Source organism: Sparus aurata, chromosome 5, assembly GCF_900880675.1.
Source record: "Sparus aurata chromosome 5, fSpaAur1.1, whole genome shotgun sequence".
Lineage (NCBI taxonomy): Eukaryota > Metazoa > Chordata > Actinopteri > Spariformes > Sparidae > Sparus > Sparus aurata.
The window spans coordinates 2583699-2610310 of record NC_044191.1 but is presented as its reverse complement, the minus strand read 5'-3'; the positions used below and the strand labels follow the sequence as shown (position 1 = coordinate 2610310).

At 38.9% G+C, this 26612-nt stretch overlaps 2 protein-coding genes and 1 long non-coding RNA gene across 6 annotated transcripts; 2 read left to right on the top strand and 1 right to left on the bottom strand.

The window, feature by feature from the left end:
* Positions 1-5916: 5916 nt before the first annotated feature.
* Positions 5917-12103, bottom strand: LOC115582376 (activated RNA polymerase II transcriptional coactivator p15-like). Of its 2 annotated transcripts, none has more exons than XM_030418334.1 (5): positions 11952-12103; positions 8762-8831; positions 7775-7894; positions 6607-6715; positions 5917-6451 (listed from the first exon to the last, which is right to left on the bottom strand). In XM_030418334.1, exons 2-5 carry the CDS (start codon positions 8828-8830, stop codon positions 6372-6374), a joined length of 378 nt encoding a protein of 125 aa, XP_030274194.1. In that variant the 5' UTR covers position 8831; positions 11952-12103; the 3' UTR covers positions 5917-6371. The 2 variants fall into 2 exon arrangements, with proteins under 2 accessions (XP_030274194.1, XP_030274193.1); XM_030418333.1 differs by having other exon boundaries at positions 8762-8834; positions 11952-12079.
* Positions 12104-14048: 1945 nt separating this feature from the next.
* Positions 14049-18982, top strand: LOC115582349 (uncharacterized). The gene is made up of 3 exons (XR_003984159.1): positions 14049-14264; positions 15118-15217; positions 18851-18982. It is a non-coding gene; the product is annotated as an uncharacterized LOC115582349 (long non-coding RNA).
* An 827-nt stretch (positions 18983-19809) lies between these two features.
* LOC115581155 (leukocyte surface antigen CD53-like) lies at positions 19810-25978 on the top strand. Of its 3 annotated transcripts, XM_030416036.1 has the most exons (9): positions 19870-19913; positions 20274-20325; positions 20606-20686; positions 21703-21891; positions 22665-22739; positions 23086-23196; positions 23410-23517; positions 24360-24443; positions 25283-25978. In XM_030416036.1, the coding sequence occupies exons 3-9, from the start codon at positions 20624-20626 to the stop codon at positions 25349-25351; spliced, it is 699 nt and encodes a 232-aa protein (XP_030271896.1). In that variant the 5' UTR covers positions 19870-19913; positions 20274-20325; positions 20606-20623; the 3' UTR covers positions 25352-25978. The 3 variants fall into 3 exon arrangements, with proteins under 3 accessions (XP_030271897.1, XP_030271895.1, XP_030271896.1); XM_030416037.1 differs by lacking the exon at positions 20274-20325 and having other exon boundaries at positions 19810-19913; positions 21722-21891; XM_030416035.1 differs by lacking the exon at positions 20274-20325 and having other exon boundaries at positions 19811-19913.
* The last annotated feature ends 634 nt before the right edge of the window (positions 25979-26612 follow it).

The following is a 26612-nucleotide window of genomic DNA, read 5'->3' as shown; positions in this document are numbered from 1 at the left end:
AGAACGGAGCTTGAGGTTCAAACAATGGATTCCAAGTAGTATAACATCAATATGCACAGTGATAAAAGATTGAGAGGTCATTAGTTTTCAAGAACTCAACAACATTATAAATTAAACAACGAGGACTACTTCTGATATCTGCAATCAAAAAACTTTTTTGACGGAGAACTAAAGCGCAATATAGATTTAGATTAAAAATTGAATAATTAAAACGACAATCAGTGTTTACAATTCAAATAAATATAAATGTATAAAATCTCCACATAATATCAACACCTAATGGAGAGAAGAGGGAATACAACATTATACGTAAAGCAGAATTCATAAACAGAGCTAGGTAGCTGTGAACATGTCAGAGGATGAATTGTTGCATATATCTGAAGAACACAGCAGTCCACAACATCTTCACGTGCTTACAGAAAACACTGTTGGAAAAATGTAATAAAATTCTTTATTACGCCCAAAATTAAAGCAAATCATTCTCTTTAGCACGACCATGTTGGACAAAATGTGGGCAATAATTGTAGACCATCCATGTGTATTTTGTCTTTGTCCTGAAATTGTACAGTTTTGGGGAGTTGTTCATATGGGTGGTGTAAAGATTCTGGGCTATAATATGACAAACTCTACTGTAGGTTAGTTTACAGGAACCATGTTAAAAGAAGACACGCATATGTTGAGGGGTTAACCCTAACCCTATTGGCTTAAAACTGTGACTAGATATGGAACAATTAACTCATAGAGGAACAATGTTGGAGGAATGGATGATGGTTACATGTCAACATCATGATATGGGAATGAACCACTGAATGTGTCACAGGAACAGACTGTTTTTTTATATTCAACTTTGGTGTGTATGTTCTTTTTTGTAATGAAAAATCAATTTTAAAAAATCATTATTATAAAAAGAAAGAAAGAAATGTGCCACTCAATTGCGGGACGTCATGACCAAAGTCTTTCAGCTGCACCTGGACCCTATTCCCCTACATACACATAGACCCTTAAAATTATGATTTACTAATAAAACAGTTAAGTGAGCATTGATACACGCTGTTGGCTGTTTAGGACAAATAAACAAGAAAGGTAAGCACAATAAATGATTCCCTGTGCAGTACTTTTTGAATGATATGGCGAGCCTCTACGAAGTTGTGATTTATGGTGGCATTGTATGAGTTGCATACGGGCAAAAAAAAAGAAAAAATCACTTTTGTGTCCCCCCAAATCCTGACATCAGATCTGCACCCCTGCACAGAAGTGAACAGAGCACTTTTCTGAGCATAGAAACTCCTTGTTAAAGAAAGCACATCAGTGCCTCCTTCTGTTGAGGGAACTCAGAGCAGCTGAACAACAGTCTACAAATTACTCATCGCGTTCAGTCCTCACCTACCACATCTCATTAAAACTTACTTTCTGTTCTTAAAAAAAATCTCAACTTTCTGGGACTGATAACAGGCTCCTCACAATCATTGCTGTAAGATATCTACCCCCAGGCGGTAAGATGAAAAGCAACCCTCATTACACAGGACCCTCCACAACTCATACCCCCCATAGAAAATTCCTCTGACCAGGACAAATACAGTAAATTAAAAAACTAAATCATTCATACCGACTGCAATGTAACAAATAATCCAGCTATGAAGGAATTTCTACTCCAACACATGCACATATTTGCACTTTACATCCAGACTTCCCTTAACTGTGTTTCTTAAATGGGAAACATGTATCGGCCACTAAACTCATCTTAGAAGAGGTTTATGCTTAAAATGACATTATGTAACTTTCAACCTTAAATTAATAGCTTTAAAATATTTCCGATGGTGCAGTGTCTTGTAGTAGGGCGAATGGTGTGTCTAGCCCCATTCACACTGCCTTTTCAAGGTGGGAATCAAGTGCCGTTATTCCGCCTTGCCATCTGTGTGAAAGTTACAGAGGCGGAATGGGGTTTTTGTAAGGCTTCTGACCCACCAGTGGAGGTAGTAACAGAAGCGTTACAGAGGCGAGACGACGTCTGTGTGTAAAGGTCAGTTGGCAATGATTATGTGACGTGATTTTGAGCAAACACTCACGTCATCATTGTCACTGCCATGGTCGGCCCTCCTGACCGTGTCTTCAGTGAACTTTATCACGGAAAGCAGCATCCCTATTCACGAGTGAGAGCCAGACAGAGTCCGCTATGTACTGATGGTGGTAACGTAATTATGTAATTTAGAACGAAAAAAACGAATGTTACTTTCCAAGGTGCATTGTGGATCAGGATCTCCATAACATGACATCATAACAGCATCTATATGATTAGAAACAGTCAGCGGATACATAGATTTTCATACATAAAACACACACACACACACACACACACACACACACACACAGATCTCAATGGGCCTCATTCATGAACCGTTCTTACGAACAAATTTGTTCTTAAGTCCCACTTACGAAGATTTTACGAAGATCGTGGCATTCATGAATTTTTTCTTATCTAGGATTTTTTCTTAGGCAAGAACAAATCCTACGAACACTCAGGAGAACTCTTACGCACATTTCAGTGCCCAAATGTTGGCATGGTTGTGTTTTCTTCTCTTGTGTAGTTCAATAAAATGCAATATTACAGTGATAATTCTGTCATATTTATTCATTTATTTATTTATTTCATATTTTTGGTCATTTACAAATAATTTAAATTCTAAAATAAATTAAATGTGCCAATGATTTAAGATAAATCAAGTAAATTGGAAACATGCCATCAATTAGTAACACCCCCACCCTATTTATACGTGGCATTTCTCCATCCAAGGCCCGCAAAACAATGGCATATATATTGCTCCTGCGGCTTTCATCAATGTAAGAACACAGCTGCGAACAATTCTGAGTTGGTGAATCTGACGTAGGGTTTTCTTAAGGAACCTCTTAAGAACAACTTAAGAAAGAATCTAAGAAGATTCTTAAGAAGATATTGGTGAATGAGGCCCAATGTTATGATGTGTACTAACACACCTGTGCTGCATGCTGCATGAAATGAGGGGCTTCATGCTGGAACTGCTTGGTTCAGTGTGAACAAACAAAGGCAGAGTTGAGGCGAGCCTCCATTATGGCATTATTGCAGAATCACAGTCTAAAAAATGGGCTTCTGTGGCCACTTTGCCCCCCCATCACTTGTTTTCTGCACCAGCAGGTTCAGTGAGAGGGTATGATCACAGCGTTTCATTCATGTTTACTTCAAAATACAAGTTTTCAAGACATAACATTGTGATGATGCCATGAGTTTTGTTTGTAGTTGGCACCTACATTACATCTGACAAACTGTTACAGACCTGGGATTGTCTGACAGTGATGAGCCGAATAGCAAAAAATGCCAATTTCTACACAGTGATTTCAAAACATGCATACAGTTTCACCTAGGGTAATACATATTGATGTTTAATGACACAAACTGAGGTTTATACAGCAGCTATTCTAAAGTGTTAACTATTCATAACCAAAGTCTCAAATGTCTTCTTTTTTAAGGGAATTATCAGTGAAGCTCACCTTTAATAATTTGTGTGTAAATGTATTACTGAATTTGACAATTTTGCACACTTAATCTGAAGTGTACTTTTCATCATACATAAATATCAATAACCAACTTCTGATTATCCTTATCTGTTACAAAGGATCTACCTATATGCAAACCATTATCAAACTTTTTCACATCCCCCAAATGTAAAGTGTAAACTCTTCACAGTGTATACACATTTTCACTGCGAGATATCTGTCAACCTTTTGAGCAGTTTTAAAATTGTCATTCACCAGTTACAAAACCATTTTTCATAGATGGCTTTATGACGTGTTCTTAATTTGTCTCTTAATATTCATTTTATTTATTTGTTTATTTGTCAGGGACCAGGCACAGTTACTTAGCTGTATCAGAGTTAGCTACAAGCTAATTTACATCTCTATTCCACTCAGGCACTGGGGAGATTAAGCTCTGGAGTGCTGGACCCCCTCAGTGCTAGGCAGCAGGAGCTGGGCAGCTTAGAAAGTCAGTGGTGTCAGTAGCCATGAATATTAACACTTCCACATAGAAAAGTATCAAGGAAATGAAAATAATCCTTCTTTGGAAAATCTACTGTCAAAGTACCCCCTCAAAAATGGGGTTTCAGCTCCAAAGCTAGCAACATCTGTGGACCAAATAACATTAGGATGTGATATATGGAGCCAGAACGGTGACTTTAAAATTTGGCATCCAAAAAAAACAAATTGGCATTGAAAACAAAACCAGTACTGAAAAAAGAAACATTATCATTGAAACATTTGTATTGAAAACAGTTGTATTGGCATTGAAACAAGTATTGGCACTGAAAAAAGAAAGTAATTCAAATCATTCAAATCCGAAAATCTTATCATTTTATTTTATTGGGATTTTTTTGTATTTTTCAATGACAATCTTCAGATTTTTTCTTCATGTCACTTTTTTTTCAGTGACAGATTTTTTTTACAATGCCACTTTTTTTTCAGTGTCACTGATTTTTCAGTTTCAACTTTCTGTCACTGTTTTGGCGTTGAGAGGGAGGGGCCTGAGGGGAGGGGCAAGTAGAGCGTGGTTTGCATAAGAAAAGTCTGCGAGGTAGTTGGACTCTGTGCTGCCCAGAGACGGCCGCCACACGGGCCCTAAATGGTGTATTATGGCTGGGCCGTCCAGCCCCGCCTTCCCGCAGGCTGCTGCCATTACCTTCTCAAATGATATGCAAACCACTCTCTACTTGCCCCTCCCTCTCGACGCCAAAACAGTGACAGAAAGTTGAAACTGAAAATCAGTGACACTGAAAAAAAAGTGACATTGTAAAAAAAATCTGTCACTGAAAAAAAAGTGACATGAAGAAAAAATCTGAAGATTGTCATTGAAAAATACAAAAAAAATCCCAATAAAATAAAATGATAAGATTTTCGGATTTGAATTACTTTCTTTTTTCAGTGCCAATACTTGTTTCAATGCCAATACAACTGTTTTCAATACAAATGTTTCAATGACAATGTACTGGTTTTGTTTTCAATGGCAATTTTTTTTTTGGATGCCAAATTTTAAAGTCACCGTTCTGGCTCCATAGTGATAGAACTACATATACTACATATAACCAAACTTACATGAATGAATGTTGCCAAATTTCTTCCATTCCTGGATTTTCAGGACAAATTTCAGCCCAATGTGGTGAAAAATAAGCGATTGGTGAGGTTTAGAATACACATTCAAAGAACCATAAAAATGCTCAGAGAGCCAAACTTCACAAATTCAGTATTAAGAGTACAGCTATAGGATTTTACAAGGTCCCATGAATTAAATAGACATTTAAACAAGAATTTCTGTCAAGAAAATCCATGACATGAACTGGAAAGCCCTGAGTTGTTATGGAATGACCCATTTATGTGTCATTATGTGTTTATATTCAGACTTGCTGCTAGGGCAGCTCTTCAGGGAGTGTTTTTGAGTCATTTTGACACATCTATCTATAAAATATTTAGTTTTCTATCAGTTCTAATGCATGTGCAAAGCTCTGTGAGTTTTCCAGCACCTTCAAGGCCTCAAAAATGTAGTTTTATCTGCAGGTTTATTCTTCAGGTCTCGATTGCAATAGCGGTATTTGACTTCAATGGGGCATATTTACTTAAATACAAAAAAAAAAATTGAACTTGTACAAAGGCCTGAACAATATGTTTAATGATATATTGAGTCAGGACTGAGGGACTTTGTACTCTACTAATATCTATCTGCCAAGTTTCGTGAAAATAGCATGAAAGGCGAACAGCTATGGGCCTTACACACACCACATGCCTCAGGTTCACAACTCACATTCTTCATGACAGAACTAGTTTATAGTTACCACAAACCCTGTTAGGTGATGCAAATCTAATACAATGCTGTCATAAATGTAATATGTGTATCAGTTTGGTTATTAGTATAGTTTATTTTTAAACCCTTTGCCATGGTTTTACCAATGAATCCAACCACCTGCAGGCTCATGAAGGACTGGGCTCAGCACTGATGTTGGTGCTACATACAGGACTTATGAGCTACATTTACATGTCAGTCAAACTGTTAACATGAACTTACACATCAACTGAACAACAACATTAAGCTAGTGCCTCATTTTTATTATCCAATACAAACATCACTGTATTGATGCATCCCACCCACCAACCATAATTATCAACCACCTATTCATCCCCATACCATTACTACAACAGCTCAAAAACAAGTTACACAGAAACCCAGAGAATGCAGACAACACCAGATCGATACAACTACTAACTTAAGTCCATTAGAAAACAATCCCAGGCTCTTTACAAAAATGATAAGCCAACATGTTCAATGAGTTCAACAAATAACATTAAAGGAATGCTTATATTCTTTTAATGGCATCATCGATTTCTGAAATCTGGTCCTTCAGTTGGTTCCATTGTTCAGGATTCAGGGAGATACCTACAAGAAATTTAAGACAGATCATTAAAGTGTGTCTTAGAGCACAGCTGCAAACTATCCAAAACATCGTACATTCCTTTTTTTCCAGGTCCTGCTGTAGTTTTTCAGATAAATGTGTTCCATATGTATATCACCAAAACTTCCGAAGTGATTACCTTTTTTCCCCGGTTTCATCTCTCCATCTTGGTTCATCCAGTACTCTCTGATGTCAATGAGGACTTTACCTTTGAAGTCCCTGACGCTGACATATCTCATCTTCCCAATCTGTGGGAAGCAAACTCACTGTCAATACATTGAAGGTCTTAACCAAAAAAAATATTTGCAATGCTTTAATACTACACAATTCTAACTAACTCTGCACACTGTGTTGTGCATATGTATATGAGGACTTTGTGGCATAGTGAATTAAAAATAGATATCATGCAGTGAAACACACATTCAAACTGATAATATGTGACACAAAACTAGACACAGCACCATACAGCTGAGTTTCTCTGATCTTCAGGGAGAAAGGGAGAAATGTCTACAAGTGCAATATATAGTAACTTATTCCCATGTATGATGTAATTTCAGTCTGCATCTCTCCATCTTCCCTCTCTCCTGCTGGCGACAACCAACCCGAGTGAGTGAGTTACTATGGTTATGGGGATGCTCTGTATCTCTGTTACTTTGGCTATATTCAGACTGTAGAGAAATCCAATTGGTTTCTCAAATCACATCTGAAACAAGGAGATGCCGCATGTTATTTGCAAGAGATCAGATTGGGTTTTGTGTCCAGACAACACCAGCCTATCGGTATGGTTTGTTGCATGCTCCTGAACCTTACCAACATTCATGTTGTGTAGTTGTGGAGCAAGCAGTTTATTTGAAAGTGACTGTCTACGGACTGTTCTGTGTGTTGTCTCCCAATCTAATGAACATCTGTCTCTCTGGATTTGATGTCATCATTGTGTGTCACGCTGCGGGTGAATGTCCTCCGAATGTGGTATGGATCTGATTTGCTGAAATTGCTTTCATGTGTGTTTTTGCTGTCCAGACTAAAAATCAATCTGGATTCAATCTGGACATGCCATAACAAAAATGGATTTGGGCTGGCAGTCTGAACATAGCCTTTGTCACGATTTCCATTAAGAGATTTTTAGGTTAATGTGTCTTTGCAAAATCATGATACATATTTGGTTAATATCAAGTTGCCAATACACTATAATAAAATTGATCTGTTAAACAGAAAAAAATGTTAGAAGTGCAGACTTGAAACATAATTCTATTTCTGTAGAGTTTATTTTTTCTAAACTGAAACTACGTTATACCTGTGATACCTACCTGGAACATGTTGTCATCACCATTGCCGCTGCCCTTGGATGAGCCACCTGGCTTGGAACTCTCTCCACTCTTTGGTTTCTTGGCTGGTTTCTCTGGTGCACTTGACTTCTTTCTCTTTGCCTGAAAAACATAGACAGCTGCTTCTCAGATTCTGGCACCACATCATTTCCTTAAAAGAGATGGCACAACCCTGACTCCAGAGAGTGACCTTCCTGCTGTGAGGTTACTGAACTGTGTTAACTACAGTGCCACTGTGCTGCACATTAAAAAATGTTTTAACCGCATCAACAATGCAAGTTAAGACTCCACATGCAAAGTGAAAACCACACATCAACGATATCCAGAGAGGCCACAGACTTAAGACAGTCCAAGTCCATCTCAGATGGACTAACACAAACTGGCAAAATGTGCTGTGGTCTGATGAGTCCACATTTCAGTGATGTTGCCAGGTTTTTGATACACAAATGACCCACAGGGGGTGACAAATTGAGCAAGTCTAGACCATACTCCTTGATTTATTTAGTGTAAAATCCACTCCCATAAATGTGCTTTTGTGACACAGCCAGAATAAGCTTGTCCTAGATTTTCTGCAGGTGCCAGCATACACCAGCTCATCTTCAGAAAGTGTCATGAGATGTTGTGAATTGGCACTTCACAAATAGAGGTTGTTTGATCAATTGCTGGTGAGGGTTGTGCTTTTATCACCCTACACATTGTAAGCTTGCTATGTGGTCAGCCCTCTGTTAACATAGCATGAGCAGATGTCAACCAAAACCAACGTGCATTTTTTCTGTCATCACACAACAGCATCATACCAACACTCCTAAGTGCATGCAACACTCCTAGTGTGTGTGTGTATATATATATATATATATATATATATATATATATATATATATATATATATATATATATATATATATATATATATATATATATATATATATATATATATATATATAAATAATGTAGCATCAAAGTACAAACCTTGGTCTCTACTTCACTGTCGGAGTCACTTCCAGATGTGGAAGACAGAACTTCCTTTGATTTTGGCATTCTGCTGAGACAGGGATCAAATGTCAGACCTTTATTTTACAGCAGATCTTTTAGGGATCATTAAAGCAAAAACTATTCAAAGAGACATTAACTTGGGCAGATGGTAGTCTGATAAAAATTACCACCAGTGATGTTAGTCAGTAGCTAAGCTGCATGGGGGTAATGTGGGCTCCAGGTTTTGATTAGGAAGAGGAAAGCTCTGAATAAAAATGTTGATATCTCTGGTCCTGCTGGATGGTTTTAATAAATTGCTTTTAAACTGTCCATAAAGAGTCCAAACGTGCAGTGCTAGAAACAGTGGACTGCTTTTCAAAACCTGACCTACATACTCCATTCACACAATGTAGAGTGACACATTTCTGCTTTATGAACGGCACGTCCTTTTTCTTTGGTTGCCAACTCTACAGTACACGTCTGGGGGACAGCCGAGTTGTTGTCCAGTAGACTAACAGGGCTACAAAAATCTCTGTATGTGTAACTGGTATGTTTTTATTCCCCAACTGTATGTTAAGAGGTTGTCTAGTATTAATGGGTTGTGCTTCAAGAATGCTAAAAACACTATACACAAAAACGAAAGGTATATTATTAATAATAACTACAAAGCAAACTGTGAAAAGTTAAACATTAGGGGTGAAAAAGCATAGAAATAACTATGGATGTATACTGTGACGTTGGTACTAAAGGCAAAGAGAATGTGCAGTGTGTACAAAAAAAAAAAAAACATATGACACACTAAATTGAGTAAGTGGAGAATTATCCACAATGTATCTCAGTCACTGTGTGACATCACCGCAAATCATCAGATTTTAGCAGCTTCTACATGAACCACAAAAGACTTTATACTACTTTTCCCCGTATGCAATAGCACTCTGCAAGACCTGTAACAGAAAAGATTACAAATTGCTTGTATGTACACAACTAGGGATGTCCCGATCCAATCTGCAGGATCAGGATCGGGCCGATATCGGCATTTTTTCCACTGATGGGGGATTGGCAATTTTGAACGTGGTCTGATTTTTTTTTTATACGTCAGAGCACAATATGTGGCAGAACACAGACGCGCATGTAACGTTACTCCTGCAAACCTGGGGATAAAATCTCAGGTACTTTTTTCTAGATGCAGCTGTATTATCTAGGAAAATATTGGTTAAGGCCAAGTATAGGATCAGGCAAGGCACGGGTCGGGTCGGCCACCGCTGTCAACGTATTTTTTTGCCTCTGATTAATGTCTTAATGTCACTCAGCAAGTCATCCATTCATTGGTCACAACGCAACTTAATTCAAAGCAGAGCTCTACCAAAGAGCCTGCAATCGTTTCAGAAGGTTATCTGATGCGTCAGGTCAGTGTTTCCCCAATATACATTCTGCTGCTGGATTTTCAGCGCCACCGCAAAATTTTGCAGACATGATTTTTGTAGGTTTAATAACACGGGCGAATGGCGAATTTCAGTTGCACACAGTGAAAGCACTACACCCCAACTTATCTTGAAATTGATTATTATTTTCATTACTGCTATTTCTATCATTTCTACAAGTCACCGTTTAAGTTGAGTGACTGAAATCCTCGTCATCCTATTCAAAGGCTGCAACAGGCGACTCATCAAACCGGGGTGAAGTTAGTTTCAGGTTGGATATTCGGCAGATATTTACTCGGGTCCAGCTGCGACTTTACTGAGGAGGTCAGCTTACCTCCCAAGCCTCGCGCTGAATCCCTGGAAACTGATTCAGGGACCGTCATAAAATTACTTAACATAAATATATTAATACAAAATAATTGCAGTTTTTTCCGATATCTTCCATGTCATGTGACCCAGTGACTCCAAACCAGCAGTAGATTGTAGTAGTAACCTGGATGAATGAGACACAGCTCTTCCTATTGTACTTTAGCACTTCCCTCTATATGCAGAAATAATGATTTTTTTTCCTCAATAGCTTCCATGTCATATGGCCTGCTGACTTCTGAAACAGATTCTGTTTCCATAACAAATATATAATAATAAAGAAAATAATGGTAAAAAAATTCTCTAATGCTCAAGAGGTTAACATTTTCAAGCAGCAATGTCAACTTTTACACTATTTTGTCTCATGTCTTCGATTCTGAAAATTATTTTTTTTTTTTCAAATATCTCACCAGTAGTCACCATTTAAAGGGTTATTTTTCAAAATGTTCTTCTGGGGGGCCATGCACCCGGAGCCCCCTAGAGTTGCTTGTTTCCGACTCAGAGCACAACTGCTACAAAAAATTAGGGGAAATACTGTGTTATAAGAATTTTGGACGTGTGGGCCGAACTATTTCTTTCTTAGCTGAAGCCAACAACGGGACAAAAAAATTGGATTTTCCTGCGTTTTTGTCCTTTGCCAATCACTACACTGTCACAGTAAGGGGCTGGTGTGTGTATGTTTGAGGCGCGAGGTCGTTTTTTTTCTGTAGTGGTGGTGACCATACTGAACAGACTGCAGATGTTAGCTGCTGCACACAACTATTAGCCTGGGAAAACGTACATTTTAGGCGTCACAAAGAATTAAAACTGTGCGCCACGCCGATGTAACACAGCGTCTCACTACACATGACTTAATGTGAGGACCATGTGCGCAACACAGCGTGTTACACGGGCTCAAACTATTGCTGGATTCGGGGGAGACACACTTGCAGTTGGCTCAGTGATTAGTGCGTGTCCAGGTAATAATCTTCCAGAGGGGAGCAGTTCATTTGAAACGAGCCCCCTGTGGTGGGGCGTTTTAGCGCTTCCGACTGCACCACATTCTGCGTAGGACTTCAGGAAGTGTCAACCAGAAATACGAGCCGCTGACATAGAGGTGATGGACGAGAGGGCACGTTGTTGTTGCACTGTACTGATACAAGACTGTGTTTGTATACAAGCACAGATGGTAGCTAGCTGGCTTTGTTAAATGCTATCTGTATGGTTAGCCACAGTAGCTAACATTAGCAAGGCTGGAGCCCCGTCGCACATGTATGCTGGCTCGTTAACATGAGGAATTAACTCATGTAGCCAGTTCATCCTCATAAATAGCAGCGCAGTACAACACCGATCTGTTCTATTAAACCAACAATTTTAAAACAGATGTTCTGGCATGTTCTTTTCGAACTGTTAATGCTTACATGATATGATGTAGAGGAGCGGATCTCTTGACAGGAAGCGGAATGTAGCGGTGTTTCCGGTGTGTGCTCTGCCTGCCTCCCTGTCGACTACACTGGACCCGTTCCAAACCGCTCCTTGAACACTCCCACTCCGGACGGTGTGACTCGGCGTGAAGTACTTGGGGCTGTGGATCCAACATCTCCCCAGATGAAATGTATATAATTAATCGAAATATTATTTAAGCAAAATATTTATTTATTTATTTATTTATTTTATTTATTTATTTTTTATTTATGCTGTTTATATGGGCATGTCAATTCATAAACATCACATTTCATCATTGTTCAAATAATACAATACACATGGCCGAAAGGGAAAAGCGGGAGAAGCCAAAGCTTATCAAGTCCCGCCCCCATTACCCACAGGATAAAATCTTCATCCTGATCTTTTCTTGTCATTTGCATTTTACATTTTCTTTTCTTTCTTTTTTTTTTTCAACTTCTTTTTTTATGACCTTTGACAAAACATATTACAGCAGTAGCATACAGAGCTGAATTCAAGCTCTAGACAGTACATACAGATTACATGTGTGTCTACTGTTGTGTGCCGATTTACAGGGCTAGTTGAGTTCTTCACAGCTCAGAAGAACTTGTGATAACTCACAGTAGTATCACAGTGTTCGTACCTAAGTTATCTCACATTGTTGATACACATTATAACAACATCCTGCTATGTACAACTGGCATTGGCCTTGGACCATACAATTTTCTCAGGTTCAACTTATTGTTTGGGTACAGAATGGTATTTGTTATGCTCACATGCCGCCTCAACACAGTGTCTGCACAGTGTCTGTTGATTCGTGCCTCTGACCTTTATCAACCCTCCTGTATTGATCTGTACTGATCAACAATTAAATGTACATACTTTTTACAAGATTATATCCATCCAGGAAAAAATCTGTGCCTTTGTCTTCATTAATCCATGTTTCCGACACTGCAATGATGGTGAAAGGGGTTTTGAAGTGATTTAGGTATTCCTTGATGTGGCCGAAGTTGGTATATAGACTCCTGCTGTTAAAGTGAATTAGAGACAGTTTCCCGTCCATCTCAGCGCTGTCTCTGTATTGAACTTCAGTATAATACTTGCAATTCCCAGTCATGTTGAAACAGAAGTGATTATCCGGGTCAATTCCTTCGTTCGGGTCAGATAAGGTATGATTCACATGTTGATTTGTAATGAACTCCACACTTCCTAGCTCAGCAATCCTTTCAGATATTCCCATCATACTTTCAGTCCGTGTAAGAACCGTTGAACTTTGCTGTGCTGTAGTTATGGAGTGTTCGTGAGCCATACCTTAGTTATTGTATTTCTCCAACTCATCCTTGCTCCTGATCTGGATTATTTTGACTTCTTCAGATGATGCTCCATTTGTTTTTATGTAGATTCTGCAGTTATTACATTCATGGAAAATAAAATGGCTTGAAAGATTACACTCCTGTCAAAGTTGCAGATTTGAATTCATATTTGACTTCTATTGAACATTTTAATAAAAAATTAAAAACAGAAATTGGCAAAAATAGACTTATTAGGTATAAGAAACAAAATAATTTCCCAGTCTGGGATCATTAAAGTAATTCTATTTCAAATCTACTCCTTAGCATTCCTCAAATCTGTGTTTGATTGTGTTTTGTTTGTTGATGTTTGATTGTGTTTTGTTTGTTGATGTTTGGTTGTGTTGATGTTTGGTTGTGTTGATGTTTGGTTGTGTTTTGTTTGTTGATGTTTGGTTGTGTTGATGTTTGGTTGTGTTTTGTTTGTTGATGTTTGGTTGTGATGTTTTTTGATTGTGTTTTCTTTGTTGATGTTTGATTGTGTTTTGTTTGCTGATATTTGGTTGTGTTTTGCTTGTTGATGTTTGATTGTGTTTTCTTTGTTGATGTTTGATTGTGTTTTGTTTGTTGATGTTTGGTTGTGTTTTCTTTGTTCATGTTTGGTTGTTTTGATGTTTGATTGTGTTTTGTTTGCTGATGTTTAGTTGTGTTTTGCTTGTTGATGTTTGGTTGTGTTAATGTTTGATTGTGTTTTGTTTGCTGATATTTGGTTGTGTTTTGCTTGTTGATGTTTGATTGTGTTTTGTTTGTTGATGTTTGGTTGTGTTTTGCTTGTTAATGTTTCAGGGAAAACTGAAATGATGTAACATGTTACACCCAGCATCAAGGAAAGATCAGCCTTGTCATCATCGCCTGTCAGAGACCAGTCTAAACTCCTGGGGGCACAAATAAGAGCTTTGGGCTGAATTGTGAGATAACAGACAGGAACGACTTCTCATTCAAGTGAGGACATAACAAATAAGGGAATTTGGATGTACCTATTGTACGCCTCATGGCGAGCTCCACTCTTGGCTCACTTCCTGTTTACCTAGTATCATGTGATACCTATAAACCCAGACATCCCTCCTTTTCTCAGAAATAAACATATCCACCCTCCCGCTGCGTAAAGCCACTTTTGACGGTTGGAGATACAAACATTACTTTGAATTTGTTGAACGCAAGGAAAATAACTTGACTGTAAGGTGCACACTTTGTCCGTGTTGGAAACTTCTCTCCACCGCTGCTAACACTACCTCAAACTTAACGAAGCACCTACAGAGAAAGCACGCACACACACAAAGCTTATTGCTAAGGAACCGTGGAGCAACATGAATGTAACGAGTAATGTAACTAGTAATGTAACTAATTACTTTCTTCAGGGAGTAATCATGTAATGTAAGGCATTACTATATCTTTTCACATGTGTGGTGTTCCTCCGATAGCATACCTCAGTGGTAGATTCAACCACAATTTCTTGTTTTATTTACAACTTTATGTGGTGTGGTGTTGAAAGGCGTATTGAACTTTTCCTGCTGCAATGGTACTGTGTCTCTGATGTCTACCTTTGAGAACTGAAGGTCTTCTTCATTCATCAGCATTTCATTTTGGCTTCAACAAGGTTTTTTTTATTATTGTTCCAATCTCTATGCTTCCATACATAGTCACATACTAGTCCATCGGCCTGAGCAATTTATATTCTCTTCATCAAAGATGCGTTTTGGAACTCACCTTCTCCATTGGCTTGAGCCCATCTTGTTGTTTTCTTTCTATGTTTTATTCCCAGAATAAATCAGATTTGAATTGCGGTTCGTTACAGGTCATCCATTCTGCTGAACATTGACTCCAGATTGTCGATGACTTTCTCTGTAGTTGTAGAGGTCGGGAGCCGAGCAGAGGTGTGGTTCTCACTGGTTCAGGTGGGTTGGGTCTGGTGACAATTTGACAGCCATGACATGCCTTACAATACCTTTCAGCTGCCTTATCCATGTCAGGCCACTGAACCTTGGTTCTGAGGTGTTGTTTTATTTTTCTATTTTGCTTTTGCTAGTAGACTTTGTTACAGCACAATGCGATTTTCACACAACACTCCATATCCCATTCCACACAGTTAATTTGTGATTGGTGCAAATAGTTTACAGTCCTCCAAGTGTCCATCTCTGATTGCTCTGTTCACTTCCACTAATTATGGTTCAGAAGCAGAGGCTTCCTCCAACTCATGGGTAATTTGAGCTTTAAGGTTATGGGCTCACAAAAACAACCCAGAAGAAGTTTAATGTGTATAACAGAAGCTTTGTTTGCACAAAAATGAATAATCAGGATATCAGCAGGAGCATCCCAACCTGACATGTCCAATGAGTGATACAACTGTGAGAATGAATCAGAGCTGAACTTTAACAAAAAAACAGACAGCAAAGCAGATGCAGATCCAGCTGTCAGAGTTTCTCCGGAGATCAGCCTTTGAGGAAAAACTGATCATCCAGGAAAACTGTTTGCTGTCCGCTTCGAAGATATTTAAACAGGTATAAAGGACAGGATTGGTTATAATGTAGGACACAGAGAGCAGCTGAAATGCTATAGAGCACTAACTGCAATAAAAATTCACATCTTTCTTTTAACCGATCCATAAATTAAGTTCATCACAGTCTAATTTGTGTAGGTCTAAACTATTTTCACTATGACTTTAAACATGGAAATGTCCGAACTGATTGCTTTTTACACTTTATTGATGCGTGGATCACAGGTTTATCCATGGACACTGCAGGTCTTTTTGGTTAAAGAGCTGTGCACAATCATGCATGCGAAACATCAGTTTTACTTTATTAATTAGTTAAATCTCGTCAAATATAAGTTCTGTTATAATTTACAGAATTATAGGCATTTTTGTCATGAATTCATCGGATGTCTCTACAGCTGTCAAAGCCAACCGACAGTGATGTGATCAGCTGTGATCAGCTGCAACCGCTATCAGCAACGAAGTCAGTTACCTCTCATTTCACTAACTCGCACACGCAAATTACTAAATTTAAAACACTTGGTTTAAAAAAAAAATCCATGTCCATGTCAAATAAAAAAAAAACTTTCATATCTATTACAATTAGCATTTTTCCATATTCAGATATCACAAAATTTAAATCTACTAGAAATATTATAAAACTATGTAAAAAAAAAAAAAATCATATGAAAAACAAGCCCGTCCTTGTCTCATACACTTATTACCAAGTGTTTGTCATGGTGTTTACCGGGACAGTTTTCCATCCTGTTTCCCTCCTTTCCCTTGTGTGTTTGCTTGTGGGCTTGGTGGCACAGCTGCAGCAGTGACTCACCTATGTCATTATCATAAACTCTGGTCTTCACCTCCCTTCAGCCAGATTGTTCTGTCAAGTATAGTATCTTGTGCTTTTTGTTTCTTTTGTGGTTATTGCTTGACTCGTGTGCAGATCTCCACCATCTCTCTGCTCAACAATCATCTCAAATGCCTTCACCTGTTCACCTGTGATACCTGCTTGGTCTGGAAACCAAGTGAGAACACTCCATGACTCAACCCGTTCACCTGCCTGCCCTTTTACTCAACAACTACTCTTCGTGTATCTGCTCCTGGGTTTGCCAGCATCCCCAACACAACCGTGTTAGCAGTAATATCTGCTTGTTTGCAGTCACGTGATCCCGATGATGCAGGAAAGTCAGATGGGGGCAGGAAGTTAAGAATGGCAGTTGGGAATCATTGGGAATGGAGGAAAGTGTATATGCTAAAAGCCTAAGGCCCTCTACACACGTATGCATGTGTGTTTTGGTCTTAAGTACACATGTAAAGAGTGTTTCACATCAGTGAACCTGCGATTTTTGAAACTTTTGAAATGTAGACAGTGGTTTACATCCTGCGTTTTACATCCTGCGTTTTTTCCTTCTGAACGTATCTCAGCAAATCCCCAAAATTGAATGTTGGTGCATGCTCATAAACCCTGAACAGGAAACCACCGTGCAACTGCAAGCAGAGAGCGTTCTGTCCTGTTCTCTGACAAGCTGTCCTTCTTCTAGAGATTCTGCAACGACAACACACTGCAGTGTTCACACTGCCTGCCCAGCTGGGTCAAGCACACTTCACGCTGCTCCTTCCTGTCCAAAGACATAAAGAAGTGGGAAAAGGCTCGCAGGTAGTATTATGAGGGGTGACGGCTGTTGTTCTGAATGCAGAGGACCAGGCATTCTTGACCAACATGATTTTTGCACAGCAGCACCCGGAAAAAGGCTTCCATTCAGTGTAGATCGGGCTACAGGACATGGTGATGGAGAGGTCTTACACCTGGGTCAATGGCAACAGAGTCCATCCAGATGTCACTTATTGGAGGATTGGCAAGCCATACAATCTGAAGCCCTCCTGGGACAGCAGCAAAGCACGACAGTACTGTGTTGCAATTGTCCCACTGAGAAGCATTTAGAAGAAGGATCGGATGAATTCCTGGGATGGCATTGTCTGTGCTGGTCAATGCCACTCCCTGTGTAAAACCAAGGTTCTTAGTTTGACCTGACTGACAGGCCTGGGATGATGGAGGCTGGAAGGCTGGTTTCAACAAGACAGTACAAAAATGTATGCGGTTACCTCCAAGATTTTCTTCTTTTAACTTTATTCGCTAACACTGCTAGGAAGAACACTCCACTTTAATATTTAGAACTAGAACCCAACATTTTATGACAAAAGGCATCAATATCTGTCAAGCAACTATTGAATTTACAAATGCCGGAGGTTTGATGAGAATGTGTTGGCATATTCATCAAGTCAACTGGATAACATGATAATTGCTTTGTGGCACAGACACCTAACACAAAAAAATCTACATATGTTCTATCTTTAAATTAAATAAAACTAGCTAGGCTGGGCAGGCTAGCAGGTTTCGTCAACCTTAAAGCTGATGACCGACTCCAATCATGATCCTCTTCTAGAGGATCTGGATTCCTTCACCTATATGCTGCTGGAGATCGCATCAATTTCCTCAAGCAGCCAGTGTAGTGGCACTTGCCTGGCGCTATGAGCTAATACTCCATTAAACAAGACTGATTTACTCCTGTCTCAACTCCAAGACCACGGCATCTCAGCACCCCCAGGCCTCACTCCCTCTCGACCAGCTCTGCTAGTTGGCCGACCAAGCCATATGCCACAATCCATCGGGGAACTAGCTCCCGGCAGCCACTTCCCCCTGATGCGCACCCGGGGCCTCAATATGGCAGCAAGCCCTCTCGTCTACTCAGCCCTTTTCATCCTCACTGGCCGAAGTTACTCAGTTAACTCTGGCTCAGCCGTACATAGGCCATACATTCCTCAAGCCATAACATATCCCCTGAGCTAAGGTAAAAATAATCGAAGGTAAAGACTTCTATCTGACAGTCTAGTCAGTCTCATCCTGCCTTCCCCCGAGTGCGATAAAGCTCTCGCCACCAGTGTAATTATCATGGCAATTTGTCATCAGATCTCCGGCTTAGCAGAGATGCATGTATCAGGCAGTTTCTTGTTGCTATTGGCGTTTACTGAAATGTCATCTGCTCTGTTTTTCCAGAAGGAAGGCAAGAACAGGATCCCTATTTGGCACTCATCTGCATCCTTAACCTCAATACAGGAGGAATAAAAAAAACCATAGAGCCTTCCTACAGCAAAGCAACGCTCCATATTGCCAAATTCAAGATCTGCTTATAACTCGTCTGTACTGGACACCAGTACCAGGACAACTGCTGATGACGATAACTGAAAGCAAACATATCATTTCCTGCAAACCCTTCAGAAATACAGCCTACGACCACTATGACTCCCCGCCTCAGCCCATCTCTGACAAGCAAGGCTGCAACCTCTGCAAAGATGCCCACCCCAATCAGTCTGCCCCTTCACCATGGAACCCTGGCCAGGAGAACTGTCACAGTTAAAAAAAAAAATCTAAATTCTAAACAATCAGAGGGAATTGACTGTATTTATTGAGTACTATTTATAGCAGACTAAACAACTGGCGTGAATCCACCCCTGCATGCAGCCACATGTCACAGTTGCCACCTCTGTCTGACCAGGTCATTGTGAGATCCCAGTGAACACAAAACGAGGCCAAAGAAATTCTTTTTTTTTGGCAGGTATTGTCAAACAGGTGCACAATATGACTGTGGATGTGACCTAAAATGCTGAAAAAGGCATTTTGATTTTAGTTCAACAGTTTTTGAATCTTTATCTATGTGAATTCTTTGACAACACATTTATGATTATTCATTGTTTTGTTGTCCTAGTGGTTAGCTGTTCTGCTGAGCTTAAATTCCGATTAAGCAGTTATGAACTGTTTGAAATTTAGAGTGAGACAGGGCTTTGGAGTTTCATATTGGATTAGGTTTGATTGAATAAAAGGGGACTGGTGGGCACTATATTGAGTGCCATTCTAGCTGGTAAGTGTGGATGCCCCTCCTCTTTAGTGTTGGTCATGTAGGTATGTTTTTACTGCCAGCTGGTAGACAGAGGCCTCAGTTGTATTTCCTCCTCCCTCCTCCCTGCCTGTTGTTAGTTAAAACTGACAATCTCAGGAGCAACACCAAATTACTGCTCACTGCATCTGTAACTGGAATACTGCTGGATACAGTGTACTTAAGGTAAGCCCCTTGATATCTAATTAGTTATTTCATGATTGATGATTTCATCGCAGTTAAATTATACAATATACAAGAATACATAGATATACATTTATATGTAATGACTGTGATTTCATACACCTTTGTACAATTAACAGCTTTATTGCTAAAGAAAAAAACAGAAATTTAGTTATAAAGTCAGTAAGAAATGACCAGTCGGCATTGATCATTAATCAGCATTTATTTTTAAAAATCACTTTGTTGAATTATATGCTAGAATGCCTGACTGAGCAACATAAAATAAATGCCACTTTGGACAGAGGCTGTGTAGCAAAGACCAATGACACAGACCTCATTCAGTTTTTGGTTTTTCGTCAACAGAAAGGAAGACAAGTAGTAAGCCACTTTACAACACACATTCCCCAACATCAAGGTACAAACTTGCAACAAATGGTTGATCTGGAGATAAGAGTAGATAATAATGATTAACTGGAGCCTGTACAGGTCACAGCTGTACTTCAGGCCTCAATGTTGCCATATCAAACAGTGGTGTCCTGTAAACACTCAGCAGCGTCACCTGTTTTGCTTCATAAATAGTGAGGGGTATCTGCCACTCAGACACTCGATTTAAAAATCTGTTTTTCTGTATGTAACTAGTATTTCATGCTAGCAGTAGTTTATAACCAACTTGTCTATGCTCACAAATCTAACAGAGGAAGATCATCAGAAGGATGGATCGCTCCTGTGTAAAATGCCTGAAAACAATGGTGATATTCCTCAACTTTCTGTGCTGGGTAGGTTATTAAAGACCAGGATGCAGCCATGATGGCACTCATTAACACCCTCTCAAACTTAAAATTGTGTTGTCTTGTGAATGTGTAATATTATTATGACGATTGTGGGACTTTTCAGGGTGGCTGGTACAAGTTCCCTTGCTGGGAGAATGGTACTGTATGAAAACCAGCCTGGCTTTGATTATTCATTTTAGTCTAAGCTTTCACCTTTCAACCTTTTTAAGGGGTACTCCAGAGATTTGGTATGGCACTTCCAAAAACTGGGTGGCTTGCAAGGGACTCTGGAAGCAGTAGATGGTGAGAGTAAATTGTCCAAGTGCTCCTCGACTAAAACCAACCAAAAGTGGTTGTTTTTAGAAAATAAAATAAATTAATCTGGAGGATGTTTAAAAAAAGAGTTGGGTGTTTAAAGAGTCGGGTGTTTAAACACCAAGCAGGTGTATTTTCCTCGTTATACCCTTCCTGTCAGTGGGAATTTAGGATTTGTTTCACAAGTGTGCGCACTGCGTACCATACTCAAGCACAGTACACTTCACAGAGGGGTGCTTAAACATGGTATAGTTGCTCATGCATCAGCACAAGCACAGGTGCACAACATGGACATGAGGTATATTCATAATCAAATCGTATTACACTTCCTTGCATAATCAAGAAATCCAGCAATGTGAGAGGGCGGTCTATGATCAAAATGACACAAAATAAGCCACAAAAAAGCCAGTAAAGTTAGTTATGTTCACTCTGTTGTTCTCCATTGTGCCGCGACCGCACTAGGAAGTGATGACCTATGTACAAAAGGTAACTGTGTTGCAGCTGAAGCAATGTGAGTGCAGGACAGCAGGGTACTGGGGAGGAGGGACAATCATGCTACGGCACGATACGGATCAACTGGGCAAGTGTGAGTGCGCCCTTAGAGTGTAAGATGGCCTTTGACGACAGGAATACACGCTGTACAGTCCAAACTCATCTCCCATACCCAGAATAATAATGTGACGTGTCTTTTTTTCTCTCCTGTGGAGCTCTGCGGTGCATTTGTAGTGGCCTTTGGGGAGTTCCAGATGATGCACTCCATGTTCGCCTCACTCATCACCACCTTCTGGCCAATCTACCCTGCCAACACTCTGGTGGTCACCGGTACCATTGTTACCTGTGTGTGTTACTTGGGAGTGTTAGGAGGCTTGAAGGAGAACCGCTGCATGCTCATCAGTGTGAGTATGAAGCATGAACATGAATATACTAATTATACCAATATATTGTGGAGCCCGTAGAGCATGTGCACTAGAGACTTCTGCCAAAGATTTACATGAATGAACATTTGTGATGTTTGCTCAATCGTTCTAAAGACGTAACTTCTGTTTATTTCAATCTGTATGGTACAACTTGGTTCAACTAGACTTGACTGGATACATTCCCTTTTGGTTTTTCCATCAGTAGAAGTTGTGTATAGTGTCTGGGACTATCTGTGGTATCACCTCCGTCGACTGTGAGTCTAGACGAGCTGAGCTGTACATGAGTGAGGCATATCATTTCATTAGGGAAACTTGCACAGTCTAAATGCATCTGACATAAAAGCTCTGCTATAACTTCTGCCTTTACAAAGATGTATAATGACTGACACTTGACTGAGGTATTCATGTAACCACATGTTCATTATTGAGGTTGTAGTTTGCAGTGGCATTGCACTGAACTGCATTATATTGAGAGTTGTTTTGAACATTTTGACCATCTCTGCTTACATATAATTGCCAAGATATTATGAACTCCTTTCAATATAATGCACTCCAGGAAACCACCACCACCCCACTACAACCAGAGTAAGAGGCATAAAGTAGAATTATTGATGGATTACATGCCATTGTACAGGCTTACCTAATGAGGTGGGCTGTGAGTGTATTGTCTGACTCATTTACAAATTAGCAAACTATCGTACATGTTATGAAGAAGAACTTACTCATGTTTAAATCTGATTGTCTGTTTGCAGTTTTTCATCCTGCTGTTCATCCTGATGCTGGTGGAGCTGGCCATGGCCTGTGTGTTTCTGGTCTACAGTAGAGAGGTAGGAGCGTTTATGTAGCCTACACAACAATACATTTATAGATGATTATTTGTGATCATTAGATTAATATGGCACTCTATTTGAAACAGTTTCACATCAAACTTTTTGGTTAACAAATGTTTTGGTCAGACATTTCCCAGATTCACTTCTGTTAAACTGAGATGAGGGTCATAATGTCAGTAGCAGACAGCTGGTAGAGGGACAAACTACACAACCCACTTTTTCAGTCCTTGTTATGGCCCTTGGTCTTTCCACCAGCATGCAATGGCATGAAACTAGAGGTCATTGTCTTTAATGTCCAGAAGACAGCGTTGAATTGCAGGTAATCTAGCAAACCTGTCTGCAGATTGACACATACTTTGAGAAAGACCTCATGCAAAGCTTGGAGATCTACAGACAGTCCAGTCCTGAAGGCAACAAGACAATTAAAGATGACTTTGATGCTGTCCAGCACCTGGTAAGTGATCCACTTTTCTTCTTCCCCCGTTACATTCTTTATATTAAGATTTTCATATAGCATAACCATAACATATGATATATCATATCATATATGACTATGTTTTAATGCCTGTATTTTTCACACTCTCATGTAGATCAATGCAGTGGTCATTCCTTTCCCCCTGCTCAAATGACAAAGATGTTCATTCATTAAAGACATTTTTTTGTACAGTTCAGGTGCTGTGGAGTTCATGGTGAAGCAGACTGGAAGGGTAATGTCCCGATTTCATGTTGTACCAAGGACCCCTGTAACACCCTCTCCCACGCCAACTGGCAAGAGGTTACGTTATTATTTTTCAATAAACACCTGGTTCTCAAAATTATCTCCAAACAGACACACAATGGTCCCTCATCGCCTCATCCACCTCATCAAATCGAGTTTTTTTTTTACATTTTAGTGATGCCGTGCATATCATCACAATCTGTTTTGTGACTTAATAAATTAATTAATATGCCATTAAATGCATATTTTGTATTAATTTAGCTAACACTACAGCTAGTAGCAGTTAGCCATTACTTTAACAACAACGTTAAGTTATATGTCCATCAGGGGAACTCTGTGAATGACTTAAAGTTCAGGTGGAGCACCTGTCGGACATCAGAGGGAACAAGAAAACATTTTTTACATATAATATTATCTAAATCAGAGCCCTACCACTGTAGTCTCCTTGATGAGACAAGAATGATTTGCCCACTTCCACCCTAATGTGCTGTGACTTTTTATAACAGCCACCTCATTTGCATATGGATATATAAAAGAAAGACAAATATTATTAAGTTTGTCAAATAAATAGCGGGGAAATGCAGAGGGAAAATAATACATGAATAAATACATGTAAAAATTAATAAATAGAATGCAAATTTTAAAAAGGAAAGTACAGTTTACAGAACAGTAGTTGAATTAATACAAAGGTCGATAAATACAGAGGCAAATTAAAGCAGACATTCTCATTTAGGTCACATTTATAGTTTCAATATTATTCATGGTTGCATTTAATGGCATATTTATTTATTTAGTCAGCTTTTTCTTAATTTCTTTCTTTCTTTCTGATATTGATTGTTTCAGTCAAATTATAGCCTGTGTAAATTAAAGATTACTCTACATAACATTTTGTCTTTCAGGGTTGTCTCTCGAAACTGAGGAACTGGTTTGCCAGAAATTATCTTAGCACAGGTGCCGGCGTTGTAACAATGTTCATCATACAGGTAAAGTGCTTTCAGACATACAAGGTATATTCAAGCCATGAATCAAATTTAAAAGCATGTTGCACTTGCAAAACTCCAGTTAGTGAATTCCTAGCAGGTGTTGTCCATTATCCATCTGCTTCGAATGTTTCAATTTAACTTGATGGGGAGCTGTCTAGCTGCAGTTTACCACTCTGAGATGCAGTACTGAATTACTTTTTGAGGTAGTTTTAATGGCTACCATATTGAAGGCCAACAGCTAAAGAAAGCTGATGACTTCTCAATGGGACTCAGTTTGCATGGTTAATTTGTGCCCTGCTGTCTGAGAACAATTCATTTTAAGCCCACTTGCTAAATACTATCAGTATCAGAATCAGTATTCCTTTATTGTCCCTCGAAGGGGGAAATTAGTTTGCCACAGCAGCCAAAGGACAAAATATTACAAAAGAGACAATAAGACAACACACTACTAAAATACTATTAGCCTTCCAAAACTTTTGGAAAAGTCCACTGTGGGTTTATCAGCTGTGATATAAATTATAGCGGTGAGAGTGAACCAAAACAGTCAAGTTTTTGTCGGAAAGAGGCTAACTGCCAGTAAGCAACCTCGTTAACATAATACATAGTAATTTGATATATTTGTTTGTATAAAAATATAAGGGCAGCTGTCAACTTTGCACAGTGGCTTAGGTTCTGTAAATTGCATTTTAACATTAGTATTGTTTGCTTACCTTAAAGCTGGAACAATGTACAGTATATTGTAAGTTCCTCTTATTAGCTGTTACATGTTATGTTCTTTTGCATCTTAGAAATTCTTGATATTCATTTAATCATATGTTTCTTGTCTTCTTTGTTTACAGTTTATTTGTCTGTCTATCACCATCCCTCTCTTTTGCCACTTCAGTCGACTTGGGCTGGGTTACAAGTGAAAAGTGTCCTGTCCTGGTTTTTCCTGTTCTGTTATTTCCTGTTTTATTTTGAAATTGTGCCCTCATGTGACTTGTTTTGCTTATCAGTTCTTCCCACTGTGATTCCCTCGTTCCCGTGTTTTTCCGTTCCCCATGGTTTCAGCCCTGCATCTTCCAGAATTATCAAGTGTTTCTGTTCCTTGTGTTTTTCATTGATTTGTACTTTGCTTTTTTTTGCACTTTATTTAAGCTGTCTTTGTTGCTACTTTGTGTTTTGTGCCGATAAAAATGTATCTGCAATTTAAGTAAACTTTCTGCATGTCTACAGGTTGCTTTTCCCTGTATCAGCTTATTATATCTATAGATAATTTCATATAAGGTATATCATAGACAATTGCATGTAGTATTTAAAAAAGGAATATTTCTCAGCAAACTTTGTGTAACAGTTTGAACTGACTGATCAAAATCAATTGTATAGGACTTTTCCTTTTATCATTATCAAGCTGTTTGGAGTTTTCAATCATTTTCTTTGTAACATTTTTTAATTTTTTTTTTGATTTTGTGATTTCATAGGTTTTGATCATCTGGAGATGAAAACTCATACTATTTTACCCTGCATAATAAACTAGCATACATGCTTTAAACCCATATCTTGGAGATGTTTCCATTTTCAGCCTGTGGTCTCTCAAAGACAGGTTCTAGTCCAAGTTTAGACCACAGGGTCTGCAATATTTAACATCCTCAAAGGTTTTAATTAAGGCTGAGCACCGAATGGTGCGAGACCCTTTTGAAATGCGAAAAGTTTATTATTCTCTCTATTCCAAAAGTAAATCACTTTTTGAGGGCCTGCACAAAATGAAACACTCATATGTTATAACGTTACACAAAATAATAAGTTCTTGGGCATCTCCTGTGGTCCTCATTCCAAAAATCAATGGGAAGCCTAGGTTTTGTGTGAATTTGATTAAACATAACACAGTGACATACACCAATTTAATTTAATTTAATTTAGTTTATTTGATAGGGACAATGCAGGTTAACATAGTAACACTTCCACTCGTTACAAACAAGTCAATGTGACTGATGTTCTGCATACAGAGATTATAGCTAATGCTAGTTTCCAACTCCCGTCCCTAGTTAGGCTTTAAATAGAAGAAAGAAGGTAAGAAGAAAGACATCAAAGTTACATAACAACACAATAAAATGTACAATACATCTAAAATCATACCAAGTCATGACCCATTAAAAATGCATACAGCTCTGATTTTGTTTCAGCCAGATT

Bases quoted from the DNA above. Each gene is read 5' to 3' on its own strand.
- LOC115582376 (XM_030418334.1), bottom strand. From the start codon at position 8,830: ATGCCAAAATCAAAGGAAGTTCTGTCTTCCACATCTGGAAGTGACTCC. The intron at 7,895-8,761 runs GTTTGTACTTTG...TATGTTTTTCAG, and splicing joins ACAGTGAAGTAGAGACCAAG to GCAAAGAGAAAGAAGTCAAG. The intron at 6,716-7,774 runs GTAGGTATCACA...TGCTTCCCACAG, and splicing joins GTGATGACAACATGTTCCAG to ATTGGGAAGATGAGATATGT.
- LOC115581155 (XM_030416035.1), top strand. From the start codon at position 20,624: ATGGATCGCTCCTGTGTAAAATGCCTGAAAACAATGGTGATATTCCTC. The intron at 20,687-21,702 runs GTAGGTTATTAA...TCTCCTGTGGAG, and splicing joins TCCTCAACTTTCTGTGCTGG to CTCTGCGGTGCATTTGTAGT. The intron at 23,518-24,359 runs GTTACGTTATTA...TTTGTCTTTCAG, and splicing joins CCCACGCCAACTGGCAAGAG to GGTTGTCTCTCGAAACTGAG.